At 39.7% G+C, this 24412-nt stretch overlaps 3 protein-coding genes and 1 pseudogene across 3 annotated transcripts; 2 read left to right on the forward strand and 2 right to left on the reverse strand.

The window, feature by feature from the left end:
- Positions 1-2327: 2327 nt before the first annotated feature.
- Positions 2328-4152, reverse strand: LOC149239590 (DNA replication licensing factor MCM5-like). Its single transcript, XM_089369912.1, has 5 exons — positions 4114-4152; positions 3886-3995; positions 3638-3767; positions 3375-3476; positions 2328-3036 (listed from the first exon to the last, which is right to left on the reverse strand). The coding sequence occupies exons 1-5, from the start codon at positions 4150-4152 to the stop codon at positions 2953-2955; spliced, it is 465 nt and encodes a 154-aa protein (XP_089226038.1). The 3' UTR covers positions 2328-2952.
- Positions 4153-5350: 1198 nt separating this feature from the next.
- LOC149239591 (2-hydroxyisoflavanone dehydratase-like) lies at positions 5351-6624 on the forward strand. Its single transcript, XM_089369913.1, has 2 exons — positions 5351-5933; positions 6208-6624. The coding sequence occupies exons 1-2, from the start codon at positions 5481-5483 to the stop codon at positions 6550-6552; spliced, it is 798 nt and encodes a 265-aa protein (XP_089226039.1). The 5' UTR covers positions 5351-5480; the 3' UTR covers positions 6553-6624.
- Positions 6625-14285: 7661 nt separating this feature from the next.
- On the reverse strand, positions 14286-16112 carry LOC149239592 (DNA replication licensing factor MCM5-like). The gene is made up of 5 exons (XM_089369914.1): positions 16074-16112; positions 15847-15956; positions 15598-15727; positions 15335-15436; positions 14286-14996 (listed from the first exon to the last, which is right to left on the reverse strand). The coding sequence occupies exons 1-5, from the start codon at positions 16110-16112 to the stop codon at positions 14913-14915; spliced, it is 465 nt and encodes a 154-aa protein (XP_089226040.1). The 3' UTR covers positions 14286-14912.
- Positions 16113-17310: 1198 nt separating this feature from the next.
- On the forward strand, positions 17311-18585 carry LOC149239593 (2-hydroxyisoflavanone dehydratase pseudogene; annotated as a pseudogene).
- The last annotated feature ends 5827 nt before the right edge of the window (positions 18586-24412 follow it).

A 24412-nucleotide genomic window follows, 5' to 3' on the forward strand; every position in this document is an offset into this window, starting at 1 on the left:
GGAAATGGAATGAAATGGAGTGATTCCATGCGAACCTACGTATTCAGGGCGAGATAACCAAAAGTGCCGGCTAGCCTGGTTTCACACAGAAAACTTTCCATCAGGGGCCAGCTTGACCAACTCGAAATCCGAGACCTTGGCCCTCATGTCGTCGCCCAGAAGGATATTAGAGGGCTTCAGATCTCTGTGAATGAAGCTCGTCCGTGCAAGGTTGTGCAGGTACTCAACTCCGCGGGCGACATCGAGGGCAAAGCTAAGCCTCTATTTCCATTCTAGCGGCCTCAGCCCGGCCGCCGCCCATTCAAACAGATGCAGACTCAGCGGCCCCTGGGGCATATACTCGTACACCAGCATCTTCTCCCCGCCGTCGATACAGTACCCAAGGAGACGAAGCCGATGCGCTGCTCAGGCAGTTAAGGAGTTGCAGCTATCTCAACATGATCCAACGATTCAAGATGGCTCAATCGTCTAACATATCATCTAATGGTGCAAAGTAATGACACGTAGGCAAGAGCAAAGTTGATTTCAGAGGGGAATGCCTTACGGCGTAATAAACACGTAAGACAGAGTATTCCCTATGAATATGCGATAACCCACACAAACTCCTTCCATGCAGAGGACCACCATAAAATCCACCATGGCTTTCCCTGTACTTCCATAAACAGCAAAGCCCAGATCTCCAAAGCTATATTTTCTGAAATCCTTGCCTTTTGAGGGCCTCTTAGACCACACCAACAGCGTCATGCCATAATAGGCAATGCATGCCACCAGTGCCAGTACAATAAGGCCTGAGGGCCATCCAGTCTTCATGAAAGTGTAGGTCAATCCCAGCACCCCTGCTCCTACAATCAACACCATTTTCGACTCTAAATATGTCGGGATTAATGGAGGCTACAAGGAATAAGAGTATCTTCCATGAATTCAAAAAACTGTTAACCCCGCACCCACCCTTGATCTTCATCTTCAGAAGTTTTCTTCCCACAGCAAAAAACGCTGCTGACCCAAATCAGACGAGAAGACAGAGATACGAAAATGTGAGAACCAGAATCATAAAACAGGAAGCAGATAAAAAAATCTGCAAACTGGGGATTCGGTTCCAAAAATCTGAGAATCCAGACCAAAAATGGTCTGAATACCGCCACCCACTTCGATATACCCATAAAATTTCCCTGTGTCGCTTCAGACCTCAGGGCGTGCGACTCTTCACTGATCAGAATGTTCTTCACTGATGATCTAATGGCTGGAGATTATTTAATCGTCTAACAATCCATTTAACGGCCCATGTCGAGACACGGTTGCATGGAGGGGAGTTCGTTTCAGAGGGAACGCCTTACGGCGTAACTAGAATGAGAATGAAAATGCATAGAAATAAACAGGTGGGGATGAGTTAGTGATGAGATTTGTTATCCTCGTACACTATTGGCGTTTTAATAAACAAATTTATATATACATATAAGTTAAATTTATACATACATGCAAGTTCGAAACAAATTTGAATAATAAGTGAAATGAATAAAAAATATTTAACACTTTTACTAGAATAACAATCCATTTCGCATGAAAGAGATCCTGATTTTTCTTTATGAGCAGCTTTGCATACAATTTACCCTGTATGAACTTTTTCAAACTATATTTACATTGTCTTTATTGGACTGACTTATATCGTCTCTATTATTTTCCAACATATTTTAATGGACTGATTAACATTATATGAAAATTTCTGCGCAGCATCAACGCGCATAATGAAATGTAAATTTCAAAAACAAAATGGCAATGTCACAGAGAAACGAAGGATCAACTTCAGAAGGACAGAACAGTGAACATTTTCTTTAACGTTCTGATAAATAACAGCAATAGGTATCCAGTACCTAGCAGATGCAATGGCATAGAACCAACAGCTGACACATTGTCTCTTCTTCCTATGCAGAAGAATATAAGAAACTCAAAATGGATTGGAAACATATACTTGTACGCAGCTTTCAGCTTTTCAAACAAGAGTGTTGGTAGCTCACATATTTATATTCAACTTTTTGGTAATGACAAAATCCAATAGATGGACAGAGGAGGAAACTGCACAATAATAACACAAATTCTGATATGAACTGTTGCTCAGTAAATTGCATTGATTCAAATACTTAAAGCTAAGTGGTTACATAGACTCAAACTTGCTAAGAACAAAGATACTAATCTTAACTCATGTGTGATTGACACTTCGCAGTCTCTTGTAAGAGTTGCTGTCATATTCTAATTTTTTTCCAGCTCAGTTGAAGAGGTAGCACTTGGAATATCTGTAGTACATAGTTTTGTTCAGAATTGAACCATAGAAATCTTGAAGACCAAACCTCTCCACTTAACTATTAAACCAGATTTTCGAAACTAAACTCTCATACTCTACCTATCTGTGTGATTCACTGAGAGCAACATCAGAAAATGGTGATCAGAAAATGGTGAACTGAGATCCATCCTATAAAACAAACCATAAGAAATTGAAATGCATGTAACAGTGGAAAGAAAGTAGCAGAGAAAACTTATGTGAAAATGCATACTTGTTTGACTAGTTGCAGAGTCTAATAGCGAGGAGGAGGAGCAGGGTAAACATATTTGGGAGGTGTGGGGAGTTTGTGGACTGGTGGAGGAGAAGAGGTGGGGTTTTCCTGTGGGAGCTGGAATGTAGGGAACCCTTGTAAGAGTCGGAGGAGGGACCTCGTAAGCATGACTTGGTTTGGGAGGAGGGACCTCGTAAGCATGACTTGATTTGGGAGGAGGGACCTCGTAAGCATGACTTTACCACGATATTTATCATAATAAAACTGCCTCTTGTGTCGAGACCATTATAGAAAAGCCTTTTGGAAGGATGCCTGTTGAAGAAAATAAACTTTACACAAAACTGGCACTGCCTAGCCGCGGCCCTCTGTTAGGGTCCTAACAGTATCAGATCACTCATCTTTAACTTTACACTTTGCGAACTATGACACGCCTTTCTCTCTTGTATTCCACTTCATCCCTTTGATGCATGATAAGGAGAGCTCTTCGAACCTGAAATGAACAAATCAGCCCACTTGGTGAAAACCATGGCTATGATATCATTACTTCAGAGAAGCTGTAAACAACCTATCATATCATTACTTAAGAGAGGCTGTAAACAACATCATTAGCAAGGTTCTATAGGTGACGAAAGCCATTTCTCCCCGTGATATACATTGCCTGTTGCGCAAACTACCCATAAAATGATCTACGGGTAAGCAATATAACTCCAATATTGAGCTAGCTAACAAAACTAATTATAGAAGTAACATGTACTGACATTGGAAAATTATAATAATAAAATAGTCACTGCCGAAACTCAGCAATATAATGAGTGTTGTAATTCTTACAGTTGATTCATTCAACCCCATTCTGACCATATCATCAATCAGACGCCTCTCAGATACGTTGATGTCGATTCCCATCCGTCTCTTTATCTGTGTCTCAACTTGCTGTTACAAGCATGTGGCACTAGCATGAGCAACCATCAATTTTCTTTATTGTTGCAAATCAAAGACCATGACATAGTTCGCAAGCATAGCAGGCTTTTGGTTTGAAGAAAGAATCCACAAATATAGCTGTTCTTACTTGCTAGATTAGATGAGACGCGTACCTGAATTTCACTTCTCATTTCTGGTGTCAAACTTATTTGTTCAGCAATGCCAGAGCGTGCAGCATCCATAGTAGAAACATTGAAAAGCCTCAAAGCTTCTGTGACATGTTCCTCTGTTGCTACAGTTGACCTGCATTAAAAACAATATTTTCAATTTTTCAGATGCAATCTGACTAAGGAAATCGATTGACTTTGATTAACAATAATGCATACATTGAAAAATTACAAAATAATGCTGGACTACTCACAATTGCATCTTTGCAATGGACTCGCTTAATCGAATAATAGCTTCTAACTGCCTCACTGTTATAGGTATGGCAGGAGAATCTCCACTTTCATGAGCCTGTTGGCGCATTTGCTGAAAATTCCAGACATAATACCGATGATTCCACAATCAAAAACCGATTGAAAGTATTTTTTTTTGTAAAACTCATATTTCCCATCCAGAAAAACGACCCACAAACAAATGAGAGTACCTGTCTAATCCTAACATAGTTATAGACCTTGGCCCTCATGTCGTCGCCCAGAAGGATATTAGAGGGCTTCAGATTTCGTCGCCCAGAAGGATATTAGAGGGCTTCAGATCTCTGTGAATGAAGCTCGTCCGTGCAAGGCTGTGCAGGTACTCAACTCCGCGGGCGACATCGAGGGCAAAGCCAAGCCTCTGTTTCCATTCTAAGCGGCCTCAGCCAGGCCGCCGCCCATTCAAACGACTCAGCGGCCCCTGGGGCATATACTCGTACACCAGCATCTTCTCCCCACTGTCGATACAGTACCCAAGGAGAGGAAGCCGATGCGCTGCTCAGGCAGTTAAGGAGTTGCAGCTGATCCAACGACTCAAGATGGCTCAATCGTCTAACATATCATCTAAGGGTGCACAGTAATGACACATAGGCAGAGAGCAAAGTTGATTTCAGAGGGGAACGCCTTTCGGCGTAAATATTGTCAGGCTGAGCTGCATCAATTTATTAAACATTTAACTACTAACCCATTAATCCCATAGATTTAAATTAATTAAATCACTAACTACTAACTCCAACTCACTAGCATAGAGCCCTTAATTATCCAACAAATCAATTACTAAAATATTAAATCCCAAATAACACCAACCACTATTCTATTAGTTAATCATTAACACCAACCATTAACACTTTAAACAACAGACCCTCCCACCATTACTCATTAACTCACAATCCCCCACCTATTAAGTAACCAACAAACTAATTACCGGTTTATATACCCTAATCACTATCACATTAACTACCTAATTATTATTATAATTAATTATAATCCACCCAAAACTATAATCCAATATAATTTCAAATATGACTAATAATTCTTGAAATTATGTCCACAACTCACGAGACGCACTTTTGATGTTCTCAAGAAGCATTGGAATGGTGCAGGGATCTGCGCAAAGTGCGCGATGTTATCGAGAAGCATTCAAAATGGTCGAGGGATCCACAGAAAGTGCTCCCAAAGGTATCCGTCGTAAGAGTGTCGTTATCGCTACTTGCTACAGACTGGTTACACAATTACTCGGAAACGTCGTGCCGTAGAGGAGAAGTCTGGCGTGGCCCTGATCCTTGATGCCAAAGCACCATTAAATTTGGATCCTTACCCGATGTTTTAGGGCCACGTGGCAATTCAGTTTTGGAATTAGGGTGGAAAAAATTTCGTTATCCGGAGCTTCTGGAACTAGGGTATAAAAATATTTGTCACCCGGAACTTTAAATACGATGTGTCTGTGTCGCTCGGCTTTGTAATTTCAGTACGTGTCTGAAGAAAACTTTTTGCTTGCATTTGCTTTTTTTTTGGCGTCGTCTAAAGTGCAACAACACCTATGGAGTCGCCGTCACCCTTGTCTATCATTGTTGAAGCTCCTGGTTTCGTGAGAGCTTATGAAGACGGAACAGTTGAACGCTTGGTCGATGTGGGTACGATTCCGCCTTCTCCAGAGCTCGATTATCTTGATTTGCATGGAGTGGCATCCAAAGACGTGGTCATCAATCCTGAAACAAGCGTCTTCGTACGTCTCTACCTACCCCGGCTTGTGGTTACCGATGGAAAAGAAAAAGTGCCAATGCTTGTTTATGTTCACGGAGGGAGTTTCTGCATCGAATCCGCTGCTTCGCCATTTTATCACAACTATCTTACTAAAGTGGCTACCGAGGCCAAGGTGATTTGTGTATCGGTAGACTATAGGAGAACCCCCGAGCATCGCCTCCCTGCGGCATATGACGATTGTTTTGGTGCTCTTGAATGGCTTGACCGTCAAGCAGTGGCGTTGGATGGGGTGTCTGTGGATCCGTGACTCGCTTCACACGCAGATTTCAGAAACGTGTTCTTGGCAGGTGACAGTGCTGGTGCCAATATCGTGCACCAGCTAGGCATTGGGTCAAGTACAAGGAATTGGGATGGGTGTGTTTACAAGGGGCCATTCTGGTTCACCCCGCCTTTGGCAGCGAAGAACGAATTGGCCGCGAATTGGGGCCAGGGGCTGAGGTGGAGGATTTTAATAAGTTGATGGACGTAATATGGAGCATCTCTCTCCCCGCAGGCGCGGATAGAGACCACCCTTTTCCAACCCAGTTGGACCCCTTTCTCCTGATTTGTCCACTCTAATGTATGGACAAATTATTGTATTTGTGGCAGAGAAGGATCTTCTGAGAGATCGCGGTGTTTTGTATTACGAAGCGCTAAAGAAGGCGGGCAAAGATGCCGATTTGGTTGTGACGGAAGGCGAAGACCACGTATTTCATCTTTTCAATCCGAAATCTGAGAATGCGCCCCCCATGTTGAAACGCATTTCCGACTTTATGCATTCCTCCTCCTACGATCAGTGCAAGAAACCCACACAGAATTCCTCCTCCTCCGATCAGTGCAAGAACCCCACAGAAAATCTTCTCATATGATAACATGGAGCGAATATTGAAGAAATGTGGGTCTCATTATTATTATTCAGATGTTGAAATTAATATCTCCATTTTTGCTGACTTTATTGCACTTATTTTGAAGTGACAACTCTGTATTCAATCTTCTGGAACACGTTACAGCTGTTTGTCATCTCGTACATGATTAGGGTAGTAGTTTTTTGCAATCTCCTCCAGCGAATTTTCTTGGTTGAGTATACACTGGTTGGTTGATACATAGTCTCTGTGTGGTCTCTGTTGAGTGTTGGTCATGGAAAGTGGTCCGTGGATCGCATAGAATTTCAGGTTCATCCTCCATGTTCTCTGATTGTTTTCATGATGTTAAAATTTTCAGGTGCCTTTTTGTTGAAGCGTTAACCATCTAAAATAAAATCAAAAATAAAAAATCCTCCACTATAAAACAAAATAAAAAATTCTTATGTTTTATAATAAATCTTCAGTAAAAATAATAATATCAATATGATAGAATAAAAAGTAACAGATAAATCATAATTAAAAGAAATATAACATCATGAAAATCATACACAAAATGTCAGTAGAGGGAGCAACACTTCTTCCTATAGCAAAATAGTTGAAGGTAGTAGTAGTTCTAAACAACCCTCTTCTTTTGGCTCAATTCCCTAATTCCAATGGAGCTCAATTCAATCTTCACTATCCTATTACCCAACTAGAGAAACTACATCCTAGTAGTTGCTTACCAAATACTACAATATAGCTCAAATTTGAGGTCCGCTCAAATAATATGGCAAAATATACACATGATATGCAGATCATGTACTCATCAGGAAATTTCTAGGAATATGGCCTTAAAAAAAATCCCACTCTCACTAGGTCCAAATCAAATGGAAATAGGTCCAAATCAAGTGGAAATGGAAAGGTCAAATCAAGCTTGAATTCAATGCCAAAGGTTTCTTCACTATTAAAGGATCAAACATAGGTATTTGAGAATGACCTATATAAGCAACACAAGATTTGTTTCTCACTATGAATATTCGAGAATGGTCTATATGAGCACATTATTGGAAAATACAGATGATGTAGGCTTTGTTTTATGTTTTTCACATTTTTCTTAATTTTTTCTCTCTCCTCGTTTTTTGAATGCAAGACTTCCAAACTTCGTTTCTCATCTCGTTGTTGTTTCTCGTTTCGTTTCCCTTTCTGGTAACGTAGCTAGAAAGCTTAAATGACTAATTGCTTTGCCCGCATCTGAATCCACTAAACAAAAAGGAAAGCGGGATGGATTAAAATGGAAATTTCACTAATAAGCCGTTGTGTTTTCTACATTTGACTATAGCTTGGAATAAAAAATACGGTGTGTGGGTTGTCAAATTCTAAGAATAGCTAATGAAAAGGTAATTGTAATTAAGGAAATAAATTATAATTAATTGACTGGAAACAGTCCAGGATAAGTGTTTTCACAAGAGTATTCAAAGCTACAATGATCATTATGTACTCCTTAGAGGTGAATGCATTGAATTATATGTGAACGAATAAGTCGGCCGTTATTCTATCGGATGCTTTTATGGTTACACTATTATGCTGTGTTATTGGGGTTCTTATTTGAAGTGGATTTATGCAGTTACATCGTCGTTCCTCTATAGCGCTGCGTTACGGAATTTATTTATTTATTTTTAATCATTTTAATAATTTCAAATTATGTAGTGCAGGTTTATTTATTTATTTATTTTTAATATTTTTTAACCATTTTGATATTTTCAGATTATGTAGTGAAGATTTATATTTTCTTAAACCATTTGGCATGCACAATTATAAAATTTAATATATTTGAAAAAAATATTATGAAAAAGATTTTTATAGGAAGAAAATGTTTCAGTTTAAAAATAAATTTGTTATATATATATATATATAGATACTTATTTTAGTTAGATTTATTTAAATTATATTCTTACAAGATATCATAATTTAGTATTGGCATAATTGAAATTTTGAGTTTTTGGTTTTTGGATCTAGTAAGTTTAATTATTTGTGACATAATTTTCTCATTTTGAAAATTACTAGAATTTTGGGCTTACCATAATGCATACACCAATAAACATGGAAAAGCATCAAAGTGTTTGAATGATGCATTATGAAGCCACTCCTACAAGCATGCTTCCAAATCTTGCTTCTTCCAAGAATATTGTTGCTTGAATACTAGCTCGACTTGCATCATCCAAGTCCTGCTTCATCGTAGAAGATTTTTTCTTGAATACTAGCTTTATAATGACATAATGACATAAAACAAATAAGTGAGAAATGATCTCCTCCAAAGCTATGCACGAGGTGCATCAATTTGGGCCAACCCAACCTTGTTTTAAACCATTATTTCACATGAGTAGTTTATTTTTCATAGTTATTGATATGACAATTTTTCACTTTAGGGGAGCATGGAGTTTCAAAAGGAGCCTACACCACCATTTATTTTCCCCCAAGAATTGAACTTTGAAATGGGTTGAATAACCCAATTTAGTTGTGTATTCTACTCCCCATCCTCATTTAGTCTAATAGAATTGGATATCATCTTCCCCATATAGTTGTGCCACTCTACATCTTCTAGGCCTTCCAAAGCTCTGTCTTACTCAGGATTCCACCTCGACCTGTGCTTTGCTCGGGGAGACTACACTTTGGCATTCGTTAATGAAAAAAATACCTATTGCGTGGAGATACTTAATTAGGGCTTTTGAAAGTTGTTAATCGCCATCTTCCCCATATCTAGGGATCCTCATTGAATTCGACCTTTTAGTCATTCCCCACTATCTGGATCATCTAAGAGACAACTAAAGGGAAAGCATCTACCAATGCTTTCCAAATGATTTAACCTTTGGTCGATTTCCTTGTCTATCGATATTATTCCTCCATCAAGAGATACTTGATATACTTAGATAGCATTACCCTTCATAAGGAGAATAGGCTCCAAGTTGCTAAAGATTTGCTAAATAAATATATTTTTGAGGCCCCATAACCCCACTTTATTTGAAGTAGCTATATGACTCCATTTCATAAGAGGAATGCCCCTTGATTACTAAGATGCTATCTATAAGAAATGGAAACTAATCCTCTTGGTTTTTGTAAGAATTCCTTTGTTCAAAATAGTACCAAGGAGAGGTGTTACTAGACATTTATGACTTTTGTCTTAGTGACATTTATGAGTTATATTAATGTCAAGGGTGGAAAAGGTATGTAAAAGTGTTGTACCATGTATTTTTCTTAATATTAAAGTCACTTGTACTTTATAAAATGACTTTATATGCAAAGTACAGAGCGCAATTTTCTAATGTTAAAGTGAGGTACACACTTGAAAAAGTTACTATGAGGCTTTTAAGTAATGGGGCCAATGTGTGAGGGGGGGTCATTTGGGAGAATTGATCTCAACCACACATCTTAATATTTGGAGATTAAATCTCATCCATTGGATCCTAGGTTTAGGGATTCCATCTTTTCTGTGAGACAAAAGGAGAAAAGGGAGGCTCATTATTCACTTCACACTTGAGAGAGCACAAGGAGAAGAGTAGAGGAGAACTTGAAGGAGAATTTGCAACTAGAGAAGGAGGGTTCAATTTTCTAGGAGGGAAGTAGCCATTGGAGGCACAAATTCCAAAGAGAGGAACATGAAAATCAACGAGACCGTCAGTGCAGAAATCGAGGCAAAACAACAACACGAATTTTGATGGATGTGGCACACATTTTGAGGGACTGTTTAACATGATTTTTGAGGAGGGTCTCTGCTATCCCAAGGGACAAATTTGGAGAAACATTTTTTCAAGTTGTGGGCTTTACTGCAATAATGCAGATTTATGAAAGAACGGTACAAGAAACAGGTCTTTTATTCAGGTTGTGGGCTTTACTGTGATCATGCGAAGTTGGGATTCTTTTTCTCTCACAGAGCTATACAAAGGGCAGGAATGAGGACAAGTATGGTACAAAAAATTGTTCCTATTTATTCAAGCTATGTACTTTACTTCAATAATGCAGATTCATAAGGCTGTTTAACTTCACTTCAATAATGCAGATTCATATAAGGATGGTATAAGAAACACGTCTCTTAATCAGGTTGTCGGTTCTATTGCAACCATGAGAGTTGGGGTTACGGTTCATGAGCTCCATACCACTATCTTGAGTTCTACGGCAATATTGCATTATTCGTATTTACCTGGCACCGTGAGACAGCACAGTCTACAGTGTCGCTTATCTTAATAAAATGTCATTGGTGGGAACTTATTCATTTAGACAAAGTTTTTGTCTTGTTCTAGAAGACTACCCTTCTCAGGCATTTCCTCCCAAGTTTCTAGTCTGGTTATTACTATCCTCGGTCTTCAATTCGTCCTTCTTCCTTAAGGCTTAAACTACATAAAACGGTCTTGTACATCAAAGTACCATTGGTCCTTCTTCCTTAAACTACAGATAACAGTCTTGTATATCAAAATACCATTGCTAAACGATGCTGCTGTAAATCAAACAGGTGGGCTACAGTGAAAATGGTTAATTAACTTAACAGAGTACTTTCATCATAGTGCATTACATTTATATGTGCTCTAATAATACTATATGAACTCACCAGGCATATGGAACAAGTTAAGTCAATATCCAGTTTGAATCAAGAACAGTGCAGGACAAAGGTGGTTTTTCACCATCAAAGGTTAGCGAATAGTCCTCCGACAAATCAGACACAGGCGTTACACCATTGCTAAGATTCATTGAGTTGATTCGGAATGCAATGAGTTCATTCAACCAGGGAGACTGAAGAATCTCCCTGGTTGAATGAACTCATTGCATTCCGAATCAACTCAATGAGACTTAAGTTAATGAATTCAAACAAATCAAAGCTAGTGAATTCCAACAAACCTAAATTGATGGAATGAAACAAAACAAAGCTACTAAATTCCAACAAAGCTAGATTGATGGAATGAAATGGAGTGATTCCATGCTTACCTGCGTATTCAGGGCCCAGATAACCAAAAGTGCCGGCCAGCCTGGTTTCAACAGAAAAAATTCCATCAGGGGCCAGCTTGACCAACTCGAAATCCGAGACCTTGGCCCTCATGTCGTCGCCCAGAAGAATATTAGAGGGCTTCAGATCTCTGTGAATGAAGCTCGTCTGTGCAAGGCTGTGCAGGTACTCAACTCCGCGGGCGACATCGAGGGCAATGGAATGAAATGGAGTGATTCCATGTGTACCTGCGTATTCAGGGGCCAGATAACCAAAAGTGCCGGCCAGCCTGGTTTCAACAGAAAACTTTCCATCAAGGGCCAGCTTGACCAACTCGAAATCCGAGACCTTGGCCCTCATGTCGTTGCCCAGAAGGATATTAGAGGGCTTCAGATCTCTGTGAATGAAGCTCGTCTGTGCAAGGCTGTGCAGGTACTCAACTCCGCAGACGACATCGAGGGAAATGGAATGAAATGGAGTGATTCCATGCGTACCTACGTATTCAGGGGCGAGATAACCAAAAGTGCCGGCTAGCCTGGTTTCAACAGAAAACTTTCCATCAGGGGCCAGCTTGACCAACTCGAAATCCGAGACCTTGGCCCTCATGTCGTCGCCTAGAAGGATATTAGAGGGCTTCAGATCTCTGTGAATGAAGCTCGTCCGTGCAAGGTTGTGCAGGTACTCAACTCCGCGGGCGACATCGAGGGCAAAGCTAAGCCTCTATTTCCATTCTAGCGGCCTCAGCCCGGCCGCCGCCCATTCAAACAGATGCAGACTCAGCGGCCCCTGGGGCATATACTCGTACACCAGCATCTTCTCCCCGCCGTCGATACAGTACCCAAGGAGACGAAGCCGATGCGCTGCTCAGGCAGTTAAGGAGTTGCAGCTATCTCAACATGATCCAACGATTCAAGATGGCTCAATCGTCTAACATATCATCTAATGGTGCAAAGTAATGACACGTAGGCAGAGAGCAAAGTTGATTTCAGAGGGGAATGCCTTACGGCGTAATAAACACGTAAGACAGAGTATTCCCTATGAATATGCGATAACCCACACAAACTCCTTCCATGCAGAGGACCACCATAAAATCCACCATGGCTTTCCCTGTACTTCCATAAACAGCAAAGCCCAGATCTCCAAAGCTATATTTTCTGAAATCCTTGCCTTTTGAGGGCCCTCTTAGACCACACCAACAGCGTCATGCCATAATAGGCAATGCATGCCACCAGTGCCAGTACAATAAGGCCTGAGGGCCATCCAGTCTTCATGAAAGTGTAGGTCAATCCCAGCACCCCTGCTCCTACAATCAACACCATTTTCGACTCTAAATATGTCGGGATTAATGGAGGCTACAAGGAATAAGAGTATCTTCCATGAATTCAAAAAACTGTTAACCCCGCACCCACCCTTGATCTTCATCTTCAGAAGTTTTCTTCCCACAGCAAAAAACGCTGCTGACCCAAATCAGACGAGAAGACAGAGATACGAAAATGTGAGAACCAGAATCATAAAACAGGAAGCAGATAAAAAAATCTGCAAACTGGGGATTCGGTTCCAAAAATCTGAGAATCCAGACCAAAAATGGTCTGAATACCGCCACCCACTTCGATATACCCATAAAATTTCCCTGTGTCGCTTCAGACCTCAGGGCGTGCGACTCTTCACTGATCAGAATGTTCTTCACTGATGATCTAATGGCTGGAGATTATTTAATCGTCTAACAATCCATTTAACGGCCCATGTCGAGACACGGTTGCATGGAGGGGAGTTCGTTTCAGAGGGAACGCCTTACGGCGTAACTAGAATGAGAATGAAAATGCATAGAAATAAACAGGTGGGGATGAGTTAGTGATGAGATTTGTTATCCTCGTACACTATTGGCGTTTTAATAAACAAATTTATATATACATATAAGTTAAATTTATACATACATGCAAGTTCGAAACAAATTTGAATAATAAGTGAAATGAATAAAAAATATTTAACACTTTTACTAGAATAACAATCCATTTCGCATGAAAGAGATCCTGATTTTTCTTTATGAGCAGCTTTGCATACAATTTACCCTGTATGAACTTTTTCAAACTATATTTACATTGTCTTTATTGGACTGACTTATATCGTCTCTATTATTTTCCAACATATTTTAATGGACTGATTAACATTATATGAAAATTTCTGCGCAGCATCAACGCGCATAATGAAATGTAAATTTCAAAAACAAAATGGCAATGTCACAGAGAAACGAAGGATCAACTTCAGAAGGACAGAACAGTGAACATTTTCTTTAACGTTCTGATAAATAACAGCAATAGGTATCCAGTACCTAGCAGATGCAATGGCATAGAACCAACAGCTGACACATTGTCTCTTCTTCCTATGCAGAAGAATATAAGAAACTCAAAATGGATTGGAAACATATACTTGTACGCAGCTTTCAGCTTTTCAAACAAGAGTGTTGGTAGCTCACATATTTATATTCAACTTTTTGGTAATGACAAAATCCAATAGATGGACAGAGGAGGAAACTGCACAATAATAACACAAATTCTGATATGAACTGTTGCTCAGTAAATTGCATTGATTCAAATACTTAAAGCTAAGTGGTTACATAGACTCAAACTTGCTAAGAACAAAGATACTAATCTTAACTCATGTGTGATTGACACTTCGCAGTCTCTTGTAAGAGTTGCTGTCATATTCTAATTTTTTTCCAGCTCAGTTGAAGAGGTAGCACTTGGAATATCTGTAGTACATAGTTTTGTTCAGAATTGAACCATAGAAATCTTGAAGACCAAACCTCTCCACTTAACTATTAAACCAGATTTTCGAAACTAAACTCTCATACTCTACCTATCTGTGTGATTCACTGAGAGCAACATCAGAAAATGGTGATCAGAAAATGGTGAACTGAGATCCATCCTATAAAACAAACCATAAGAAATTGAAATGCATGTAACAGTGGAAAGAAAGTAGCAGAGAAAACTTATGTGAAAATGCATACTTGTTTGACTAGTTGCAGAGTCTAATAGCGAGGAGGAGGAGCAGGGTAAACATATTTGGGAGGTGTGGGGAGTTTGTGGACTGGTGGAGGAGAAGAGGGGTGGGGTTTTCCTGTGGGAGCTGGAATGTAGGGAACCCTTGTAAGAGTCGGAGGAGGGACCTCGTAAGCATGACTTGGTTTGGGAGGAGGGACCTCGTAAGCATGACTTGATTTGGGAGGAGGGACCTCGTAAGCATGACTTTACCACGATATTTATCATAATAAAACTGCCTCTTGTGTCGAGACCATTATAGAAAAGCCTTTTGGAAGGATGCCTGTTGAAGAAAATAAACTTTACACAAAACTGGCACTGCCTAGCCGCGGCCCTCTGTTAGGGTCCTAACAGTATCAGATCACTCATCTTTAACTTTACACTTTGCGAACTATGACACGCCTTTCTCTCTTGTATTCCACTTCATCCCTTTGATGCATGATAAGGAGAGCTCTTCGAACCTGAAATGAACAAATCAGCCCACTTGGTGAAAACCATGGCTATGATATCATTACTTCAGAGAAGCTGTAAACAACCTATCATATCATTACTTAAGAGAGGCTGTAAACAACATCATTAGCAAGGTTCTATAGGTGACGAAAGCCATTTCTCCCCGTGATATACATTGCCTGTTGCGCAAACTACCCATAAAATGATCTACGGGTAAGCAATATAACTCCAATATTGAGCTAGCTAACAAAACTAATTATAGAAGTAACATGTACTGACATTGGAAAATTATAATAATAAAATAGTCACTGCCGAAACTCAGCAATATAATGAGTGTTGTAATTCTTACAGTTGATTCATTCAACCCCATTCTGACCATATCATCAATCAGACGCCTCTCAGATACGTTGATGTCGATTCCCATCCGTCTCTTTATCTGTGTCTCAACTTGCTGTTACAAGCATGTGGCACTAGCATGAGCAACCATCAATTTTCTTTATTGTTGCAAATCAAAGACCATGACATAGTTCGCAAGCATAGCAGGCTTTTGGTTTGAAGAAAGAATCCACAAATATAGCTGTTCTTACTTGCTAGATTAGATGAGACGCGTACCTGAATTTCACTTCTCATTTCTGGTGTCAAACTTATTTGTTCAGCAATGCCAGAGCGTGCAGCATCCATAGTAGAAACATTGAAAAGCCTCAAAGCTTCTGTGACATGTTCCTCTGTTGCTACAGTTGACCTGCATTAAAAACAATATTTTCAATTTTTCAGATGCAATCTGACTAAGGAAATCGATTGACTTTGATTAACAATAATGCATACATTGAAAAATTACAAAATAATGCTGGGACTACTCACAATTGCATCTTTGCAATGGACTCGCTTAATCGAATAATAGCTTCTAACTGCCTCACTGTTATAGGTATGGCAGGAGAATCTCCACTTTCATGAGCCTGTTGGCGCATTTGCTGAAAATTCCAGACATAATACCGATGATTCCACAATCAAAAACCGATTGAAAGTATTTTTTTTGGAAAACTCATATTTCCCATCCAGAAAAACGACCCACAAACAAATGAGAGTACCTGTCTAATCCTAACATAGTTATAGACCTTGGCCCTCATGTCGTCGCCCAGAAGGATATTAGAGGGCTTCAGATTTCGTCGCCCAGAAGGATATTAGAGGGCTTCAGATCTCTGTGAATGAAGCTCGTCCGTGCAAGGCTGTGCAGGTACTCAACTCCGCGGGCGACATCGAGGGCAAAGCTAAGCCTCTGTTTCCATTCTAGCGGCCTCAGCCAGGCCGCCGCCCATTCAAACGACTCAGCGGCCCCTGGGGCATATACTCGTACACCAGCATCTTCTCCCCACTGTCGATACAGTACCCAAGGAGAGGAAGCCGATGCGCTGCTCAGGCAGTTAAGGAGTTGCAGCTGATCCAACGACTCAAGATGGCTCAATCGTCTAACATATCATCTAAGGGTGCACAGTAATGACACATAGGCAGAGAGCAAAGTTGATTTCAGAGGGGAACGCCTTTCGGCGTAAATATTGTCAGGCTGAGCTGCATCAATTTATTAAACATTTAACTACTAACCCATTAATCCCATAGATTTAAATTAATTAAATCACTAACTACTAACTCCAACTCACTAGCATAGAGCCCTTAATTATCCAACAAATCAATTACTAAAATATTAAATCCCAAAATAACACCAACCACTATTCTATTAGTTAATCATTAACACCAACCATTAACACTTTAAACAACAGACCCTCCCACCATTACTCATTAACTCACAATCCCCCACCTATTAAGTAACCAACAAACTAATTACCGGTTTATATACCCTAATCACTATCACATTAACTACCTAATTATTATTATAATTAATTATAATCCACCCAAAACTATAATCCAATATAATTTCAAATATGACTAATAATTCTTGAAATTATGTCCACAACTCACGAGACGCACTTTTGATGTTCTCAAGAAGCATTGGAATGGTGCAGGGATCTGCGCAAAGTGCGCGATGTTATCGAGAAGCATTCAAAATGGTGGAGGGATCCACAGAAAGTGCTCCCAAAGGTATCCGTCGTAAGAGTGTCGTTATCGCTACTTGCTACAGACTGGTTACACAATTACTCGGAAACGTCGTGCCGTAGAGGAGAAGTCTGGCGTGGCCCTGATCCTTGATGCCAAAGCACCATTAAATTTGGATCCTTACCCGATGTTTTAGGGCCACGTGGCAATTCAGTTTTGGAATTAGGGTGGAAAAAATTTCGTTATCCGGAGCTTCTGGAACTAGGGTATAAAAATATTTGTCACCCGGAACTTTAAATACGATGTGTCTGTGTCGCTCGGCTTTGTAATTTCAGTACGTGTCTGAAGAAAACTTTTTGCTTGCATTTGCTTTTTTTTTGGCGTCGTCTAAAGTGCAACAACACCTATGGAGTCGCCGTCACCCTTGTCTATCATTGTTGAAGCTCCTGGTTTCGTGAGAGCTTATGAAGACGGAACAGTTGAACGCTTGGTCGATGTGGGTACGATTCCGCCTTCTCCAGAGCTCGATTATCTTGATTTGCATGGAGTGGCATCCAAAGACGTGGTCATCAATCCTGAAACAAGCGTCTTCGTACGTCTCTACCTACCCCGGCTTGTGGTTACCGATGGAAAAGAAAAAGTGCCAATGCTTGTTTATGTTCACGGAGGGAGTTTCTGCATCGAATCCGCTGCTTCGCCATTTTATCACAACTATCTTACTAAAGTGGCTACCGAGGCCAAGGTGATTTGTGTATCGGTAGACTATAGGAGAACCCCCGAGCATCGCCTCCCTGCGGCATATGACGATTGTTTTGGTGCTCTTGAATGGCTTGACCGTCAAGCAGTGGCGTTGGATGGGGTGTCTGTGGATCCGTGACTCGCTTCACACGCAGATTTCAGAAACGTGTTCTTGGCAGGTGACAGTGCTGGTGCCAATATCGTGCACCAGCTAGGCATTGGGTCAAGTACAAGGAATTGGGATGGGGTGTGTTTACAAGGGGCCATTCTGGTTCACCCCGCCTTTGGCAGCGAAGAACGAATTGGCCGCGAATTGGGGCCAGGGGCTGAGGTGGAGGATTTTAATAAGTTGATGGACGTAATATGGAGCATCTCTCTCCCCGCAGGCGCGGATAGAGACCACCCTTTTCCAACCCAGTTGGACCCCTTTCTCCTGATTTGTCCACTCTAATGTATGGACAAATTATTGTATTTGTGGCAGAGAAGGATCTTCTGAGAGATCGCGGTGTTTTGTATTACGAAGCGCTAAAGAAGGCGGGCAAAGATGCCGATTTGGTTGTGACGGAAGGCGAAGACCACGTATTTCATCTTTTCAATCCGAAATCTGAGAATGCGCCCCCCATGTTGAAACGCATTTCCGACTTTATGCATTCCTCCTCCTACGATCAGTGCAAGAAACCCACACAGAATTCCTCCTCCTCCGATCAGTGCAAGAACCCCACAGAAAATCTTCTCATATGATAACATGGAGCGAATATTGAAGAAATGTGGGTCTCATTATTATTATTCAGATGTTGAAATTAATATCTCCATTTTTGCTGACTTTATTGCACTTATTTTGAAGTGACAACTCTGTATTCAATCTTCTGGAACACGTTACAGCTGTTTGTCATCTCGTACATGATTAGGGTAGTAGTTTTTTGCAATCTCCTCCAGCGAATTTTCTTGGTTGAGTATACACTGGTTGGTTGATACATAGTCTCTGTGTGGTCTCTGTTGAGTGTTGGTCATGGAAAGTGGTCCGTGGATCGCATAGAATTTCAGGTTCATCCTCCATGTTCTCTGATTGTTTTCATGATGTTAAAATTTTCAGGTGCCTTTTTGTTGAAGCGTTAACCATCTAAAATAAAATCAAAAATAAAAAATCCTCCACTATAAAACAAAATAAAAAATTCTTATGTTTTATAATAAATCTTCAGTAAAAATAATATCAATATGATAGAATAAAAAGTAACAGATAAATCATAATTAAAAGAAATATAACATCATGAAAATCATACACAAAATGTCAGTAGAGGGAGCAACACTTCTTCCTATAGCAAAATAGTTGAAGGTAGTAGTAGTTCTAAACAACCCTCTTCTTTTGGCTCAATTCCCTAATTCCAATGGAGCTCAATTCAATCTTCACTATCCTATTACCCAACTAGAGAAACTACATCCTAGTAGTTGCTTACCAAATACTACAATATAGCTCAAATTTGAGGTCCGCTCAAATAATATGGCAGAATATACACATGATATGCCAGATCATGTACTCATCAGGAAATTTCTAGGAATATGGCCTTAAAAAAAATCCCACTCTCACTAGGTCCAAATCAAATGGAAATAGGTCCAAATCAAGTGGAAATGGAAAGGTCAAATCAAGCTTGAATTCAATGCCAAAGGTTTCTTCACTATTAAAGGATCAAACATAGGTATTTGAGAATGACCTATATAAGCAACACAAGATTTGTTTCTCACTATGAATATTCGAGAATGGTCTATATGAGCACATTATTGGAAAATACAGATGATGTAGGCTTTGTTTTATGTTTTTCACATTTTTCTTAATTTTTTCTCTCTCCTCGTTTTTTGAATGCAAGACTTCCAAACTTCGTTTCTCATCTCGTTGTTGTTTCTCGTTTCGTTTCCCTTTCTGGTAACGTAGCTAGAAAGCTTAAATGACTAATTGCTTTGCCCGCATCTGAATCCACTAATTGCTTTGCCCGCATCTGAATCCACTAAACAAAAAGGAAAGCGGGATGGATTAAAATGGAAATTTCACTAATAAGCCGTTGTGTTTTCTACATTTGACTATAGCTTGGAATAAAAAATACGGTGTGTGGGTTGTCAAATTCTAAGAATAGCTAATGAAAAGGTAATTGTAATTAAGGAAATAAATTATAATTAATTGACTGGAAACAGTCCAGGATAGGATAAGTGTTTTCACAAGAGTATTCAAAGCTACAATGATCATTATGTACTCCTTAGAGGTGAATGCATTGAATTATATGTGAACGAATAAGTCGGCCGTTATTCTATCGGATGCTTTTATGGTTACACTATTATGCTGTGTTATTGGGGTTCTTATTTGAAGTGGATTTATGCAGTTACATCGTTCCTCTAGAGCGCTGCGTTACGGAATTTATTTATTTATTTTTAATCATTTTAATAATTTCAAATTATGTAGTGCAGGTTTATTTATTTATTTATTTATTAATATTTTTTAACCATTTTGATATTTTCAGATTATGTAGTGAAGATTTATATTTTCTTAAACCATTTGGCATGCACAATTATAAAATTTAATATATTTGAAAAAAATATTATGAAAAAGATTTTTATAGGAAGAAAATGTTTGAGTTTAAAAATAAATTTGTTATATATATATATATATATATATATATATATAGATACTTATTTTAGTTAGATTTATTTAAATTATATTCTTACAAGATATCATAATTTAGTATTGGCATAATTGAAATTTTGAGTTTTTGGTTTTTGGATCTAGTAAGTTTAATTATTTGTGACATAATTTTCTCATTTTGAAAATTACTAGAATTTTGGGCTTACCATAATGCATACACCAATAAACATGGAAAAGCATCAAAGTGTTTGAATGATGCATTATGAAGCCACTCCTACAAGCATGCTTCCAAATCTTGCTTCTTCCAAGAATATTGTTGCTTGAATACTAGCTCGACTTGCATCATCCAAGTCCTGCTTCATCGTAGAAGATTTTTTCTTGAATACTAGCTTTATAATGACATAATGACATAAAACAAATAAGTGAGAAATGATCTCCTCCAAAGCTATGCACGAGGTGCATCAATTTGGGCCAACCCAACCTTGTTTTAAACCATTATTTCACATGAGTAGTTTATTTTTCATAGTTATTGATATGACAATTTTTCACTTTAGGGGAGCATGGAGTTTCAAAAGGAGCCTACACCACCATTTATTTTCCCCCAAGAATTGAACTTTGAAATGGGTTGAATAACCCAATTTAGTTGTGTATTCTACTCCCCATCCTCATTTAGTCTAATAGAATTGGATATCATCTTCCCCATATAGTTGTGCCACTCTACATCTTCTAGGCCTTCCAAAGCTCTGTCTTACTCAGGATTCCACCTCGACCTGTGCTTTGCTCGGGGAGACTACACTTTGGCATTCGTTAATGAAAAAAATACCTATTGTGTGGAGATACTTAATTAGGGCTTTTGAAAGTTGTTAATCGCCATCTTCCCCCTATCTAGGGATCCTCATTGAATTCGACCTTTTAGTCATTCCCCACTATCTGGATCATCTAAGAGACAACTAAAGGGAAAGCATCTACCAATGCTTTCCAAATGATTTAACCTTTGGTCGATTTCCTTGTCTATCGATATTATTCCTCCATCAAGAGATACTTGATATACTTAGATAGCATTACCCTTCATAAGGAGAATAGGCTCCAAGTTGCTAAAGATTTGCTAAATAAATATATTTTTGAGGCCCCATAACCCCACTTTATTTGAAGTAGCTATATGACTCCATTTCATAAGAGGAATGCCCCTTGATTACTAAGATGCTATCTATAAGAAATGGAAACTAATCCTCTTGGTTTTTGTAAGAATTCCTTTGTTCAAAATAGTACCAAGGAGAGGTGTTACTAGACATTTATGACTTTTGTCTTAGTGACATTTATGAGTTATATTAATGTCAAGGGTGGAAAAGGTATGTAAAAGTGTTGTACCATGTATTTTTCTTAATATTAAAGTCACTTGTACTTTATAAAATGACTTTATATGCAAAGTACAGAGCGCAATTTTCTAATGTTAAAGTGAGGTACACACTTGAAAAAGTTACTATGAGGCTTTTAAGTAATGGGGCCAATGTGTGAGGGGGGGTCATTTGGGAGAATTGATCTCAACCACACATCTTAATATTTGGAGATTAAATCTCATCCATTGGATCCTAGGTTTAGGGATTCCATCTTTTCTGTGAGACAAAAGGAGAAAAGGGAGGCTCATTATTCACTTCACACTTGAGAGAGCACAAGGAGAAGAGTAGAGGAGAACTTGAAGGAGAATTTGCAACTAGAGAAGGAGGGTTCAATTTTCTAGGAGGGAAGTAGCCATTGGAGGCACAAATTCCAAAGAGAGGAACATGAAAATCAACGAGACCGTCAGTGCAGAAATCGAGGCAAAACAACAACACGAATTTTGATGGATGTGGCACACATTTTGAGGGACTGTTTAACATGATTTTTGAGGAGGGTCTCTGCTATCCCAAGGGACAAATTTGGAGAAACATTTTTTCAAGTTGTGGGCTTTACTGCAATAATGCAGATTTATGAAAGAACGGTACAAGAAACAGGTCTTTTATTCAGGTTGTGGGCTTTACTGTGATCATGCGAAGTTGGGATTCTTTTTCTCTCACAGAGCTATACAAAGGGCAGGAATGAGGACAAGTATGGTACAAAAAATTGTTCCTATTTATTCAAGCTATGTACTTTACTTCAATAATGCAGATTCATAAGGCTGTTTAACTTCACTTCAATAATGCAGATTCATATAAGGATGGTATAAGAAACACGTCTCTTAATCAGGTTGTCGGTTCTATTGCAACCATGAGAGTTGGGGTTACGGTTCATGAGCTCCATACCACTATCTTGAGTTCTACGGCAATATTGCATTATTCGTATTTACCTGGCACCGTGAGACAGCACAGTCTACAGTGTCGCTTATCTTAATAAAATGTCATTGGTGGGAACTTATTCATTTAGACAAAGTTTTTGTCTTGTTCTAGAAGACTACCCTTCTCAGGCATTTCCTCCCAAGTTTCTAGTCTGGTTATTACTATCCTCGGTCTTCAATTCGTCCTTCTTCCTTAAGGATTAAACTACATAAAACGGTCTTGTACATCCAAGTACCATTGGTCCTTCTTCCTTAAACTACAGATAACAGTCTTGTATATCAAAATACCATTGCTAAACGATGCTGCTGTAAATCAAACAGGTGGGCTACAGTGAAAATGGTTAATTAACTTAACAGAGTACTTTCATCATAGTGCATTACATTTATATGTGCTCTAATAATACTATATGAACTCACCAGGCATATGGAACAAGTTAAGTCAATATCCAGTTTGAATCAAGAATAGTGCAGGACAAAGGTGGTTTTTCACCATCAAAGGTTAGCGAATAGTCCTCCAACAAATCAGACACAGGCGTTACACCATTGCTAAGATTCATTGAGTTGATTCGGAATGCAATGAGTTCGTTCAACCAGGGAGACTGAAGAATCTCCCTGGTTGAATGAACTCATTGCATTCCGAATCAACTCAATGAGACTTAAGTTAATGAATTCAAACAAATCAAAGTGAATTCCAACAAACCTAAATTGATGGAATGAAACAAAACAAAGCTACTAAATTCCAACAAAGCTAGATTGATGGAATGAAATGGAGTGATTCCATGCTTACCTGCGTATTCAGGGCCCAGATAACCAAAAGTGCCGGCCAGCCTGGTTTCAACAGAAAAATTTCCATCAGGGGCCAGCTTGACCAACTCGAAATCCGAGACCTTGGCCCTCATGTCGTCGCCCAGAAGAATATTAGAGGGCTTCAGATCTCTGTGAATGAAGCTCGTCTGTGCAAGGCTGTGCAGGTACTCAACTCCGCGGGCGACATCGAGGGCAATGGAATGAAATGGAGTGATTCCATGTGTACCTGCGTATTCAGGGGCCAGATAACCAAAAGTGCCGGCCAGCCTGGTTTCAACAGAAAACTTTCCATCAAGGGCCAGCTTGACCAACTCGAAATCCGAGACCTTGGCCCTCATGTCGTTGCCCAGAAGGATATTAGAGGGCTTCAGATCTCTGTGAATGAAGCTCGTCTGTGCAAGGCTGTGCAGGTACTCAACTCCGCAGACGACATCGAGGGAAATGGAATGAAATGGAGTGATTCCATGCGTACCTACGTATTCAGGGGCGAGATAACCAAAAGTGCCGGCTAGCCTGGTTTCAACAGAAAACTTTCCATCAGGGGCCAGCTTGACCAACTCGAAATCCGAGACCTTGGCCCTCATGTCGTCGCCTAGAAGGATATTAGAGGGCTTCAGATCTCTGTGAATGAAGCTCGTCCGTGCAAGGTTGTGCAGGTACTCAACTCCGCGGGCGACATCGAGGGCAAAGCTAAGCCTCTATTTCCATTCTAGCGGCCTCAGCCCGGCCGCCGCCCATTCAAACAGATGCAGACTCAGCGGCCCCTGGGGCATATACTCGTACACCAGCATCTTCTCCCCGCCGTCGATACAGTACCCAAGGAGACGAAGCCGATGCGCTGCTCAGGCAGTTAAGGAGTTGCAGCTATCTCAACATGGTCCAACGATTCAAGA

The sequence above is a fragment of the Pinus tabuliformis genome, chromosome 8 (genome assembly GCF_031772625.1).
Source record: "Pinus tabuliformis cultivar Carrire ecotype Pingquan chromosome 8, CPIR1, whole genome shotgun sequence".
Taxonomy (NCBI): domain Eukaryota; kingdom Viridiplantae; phylum Streptophyta; class Pinopsida; order Pinales; family Pinaceae; genus Pinus; species Pinus tabuliformis.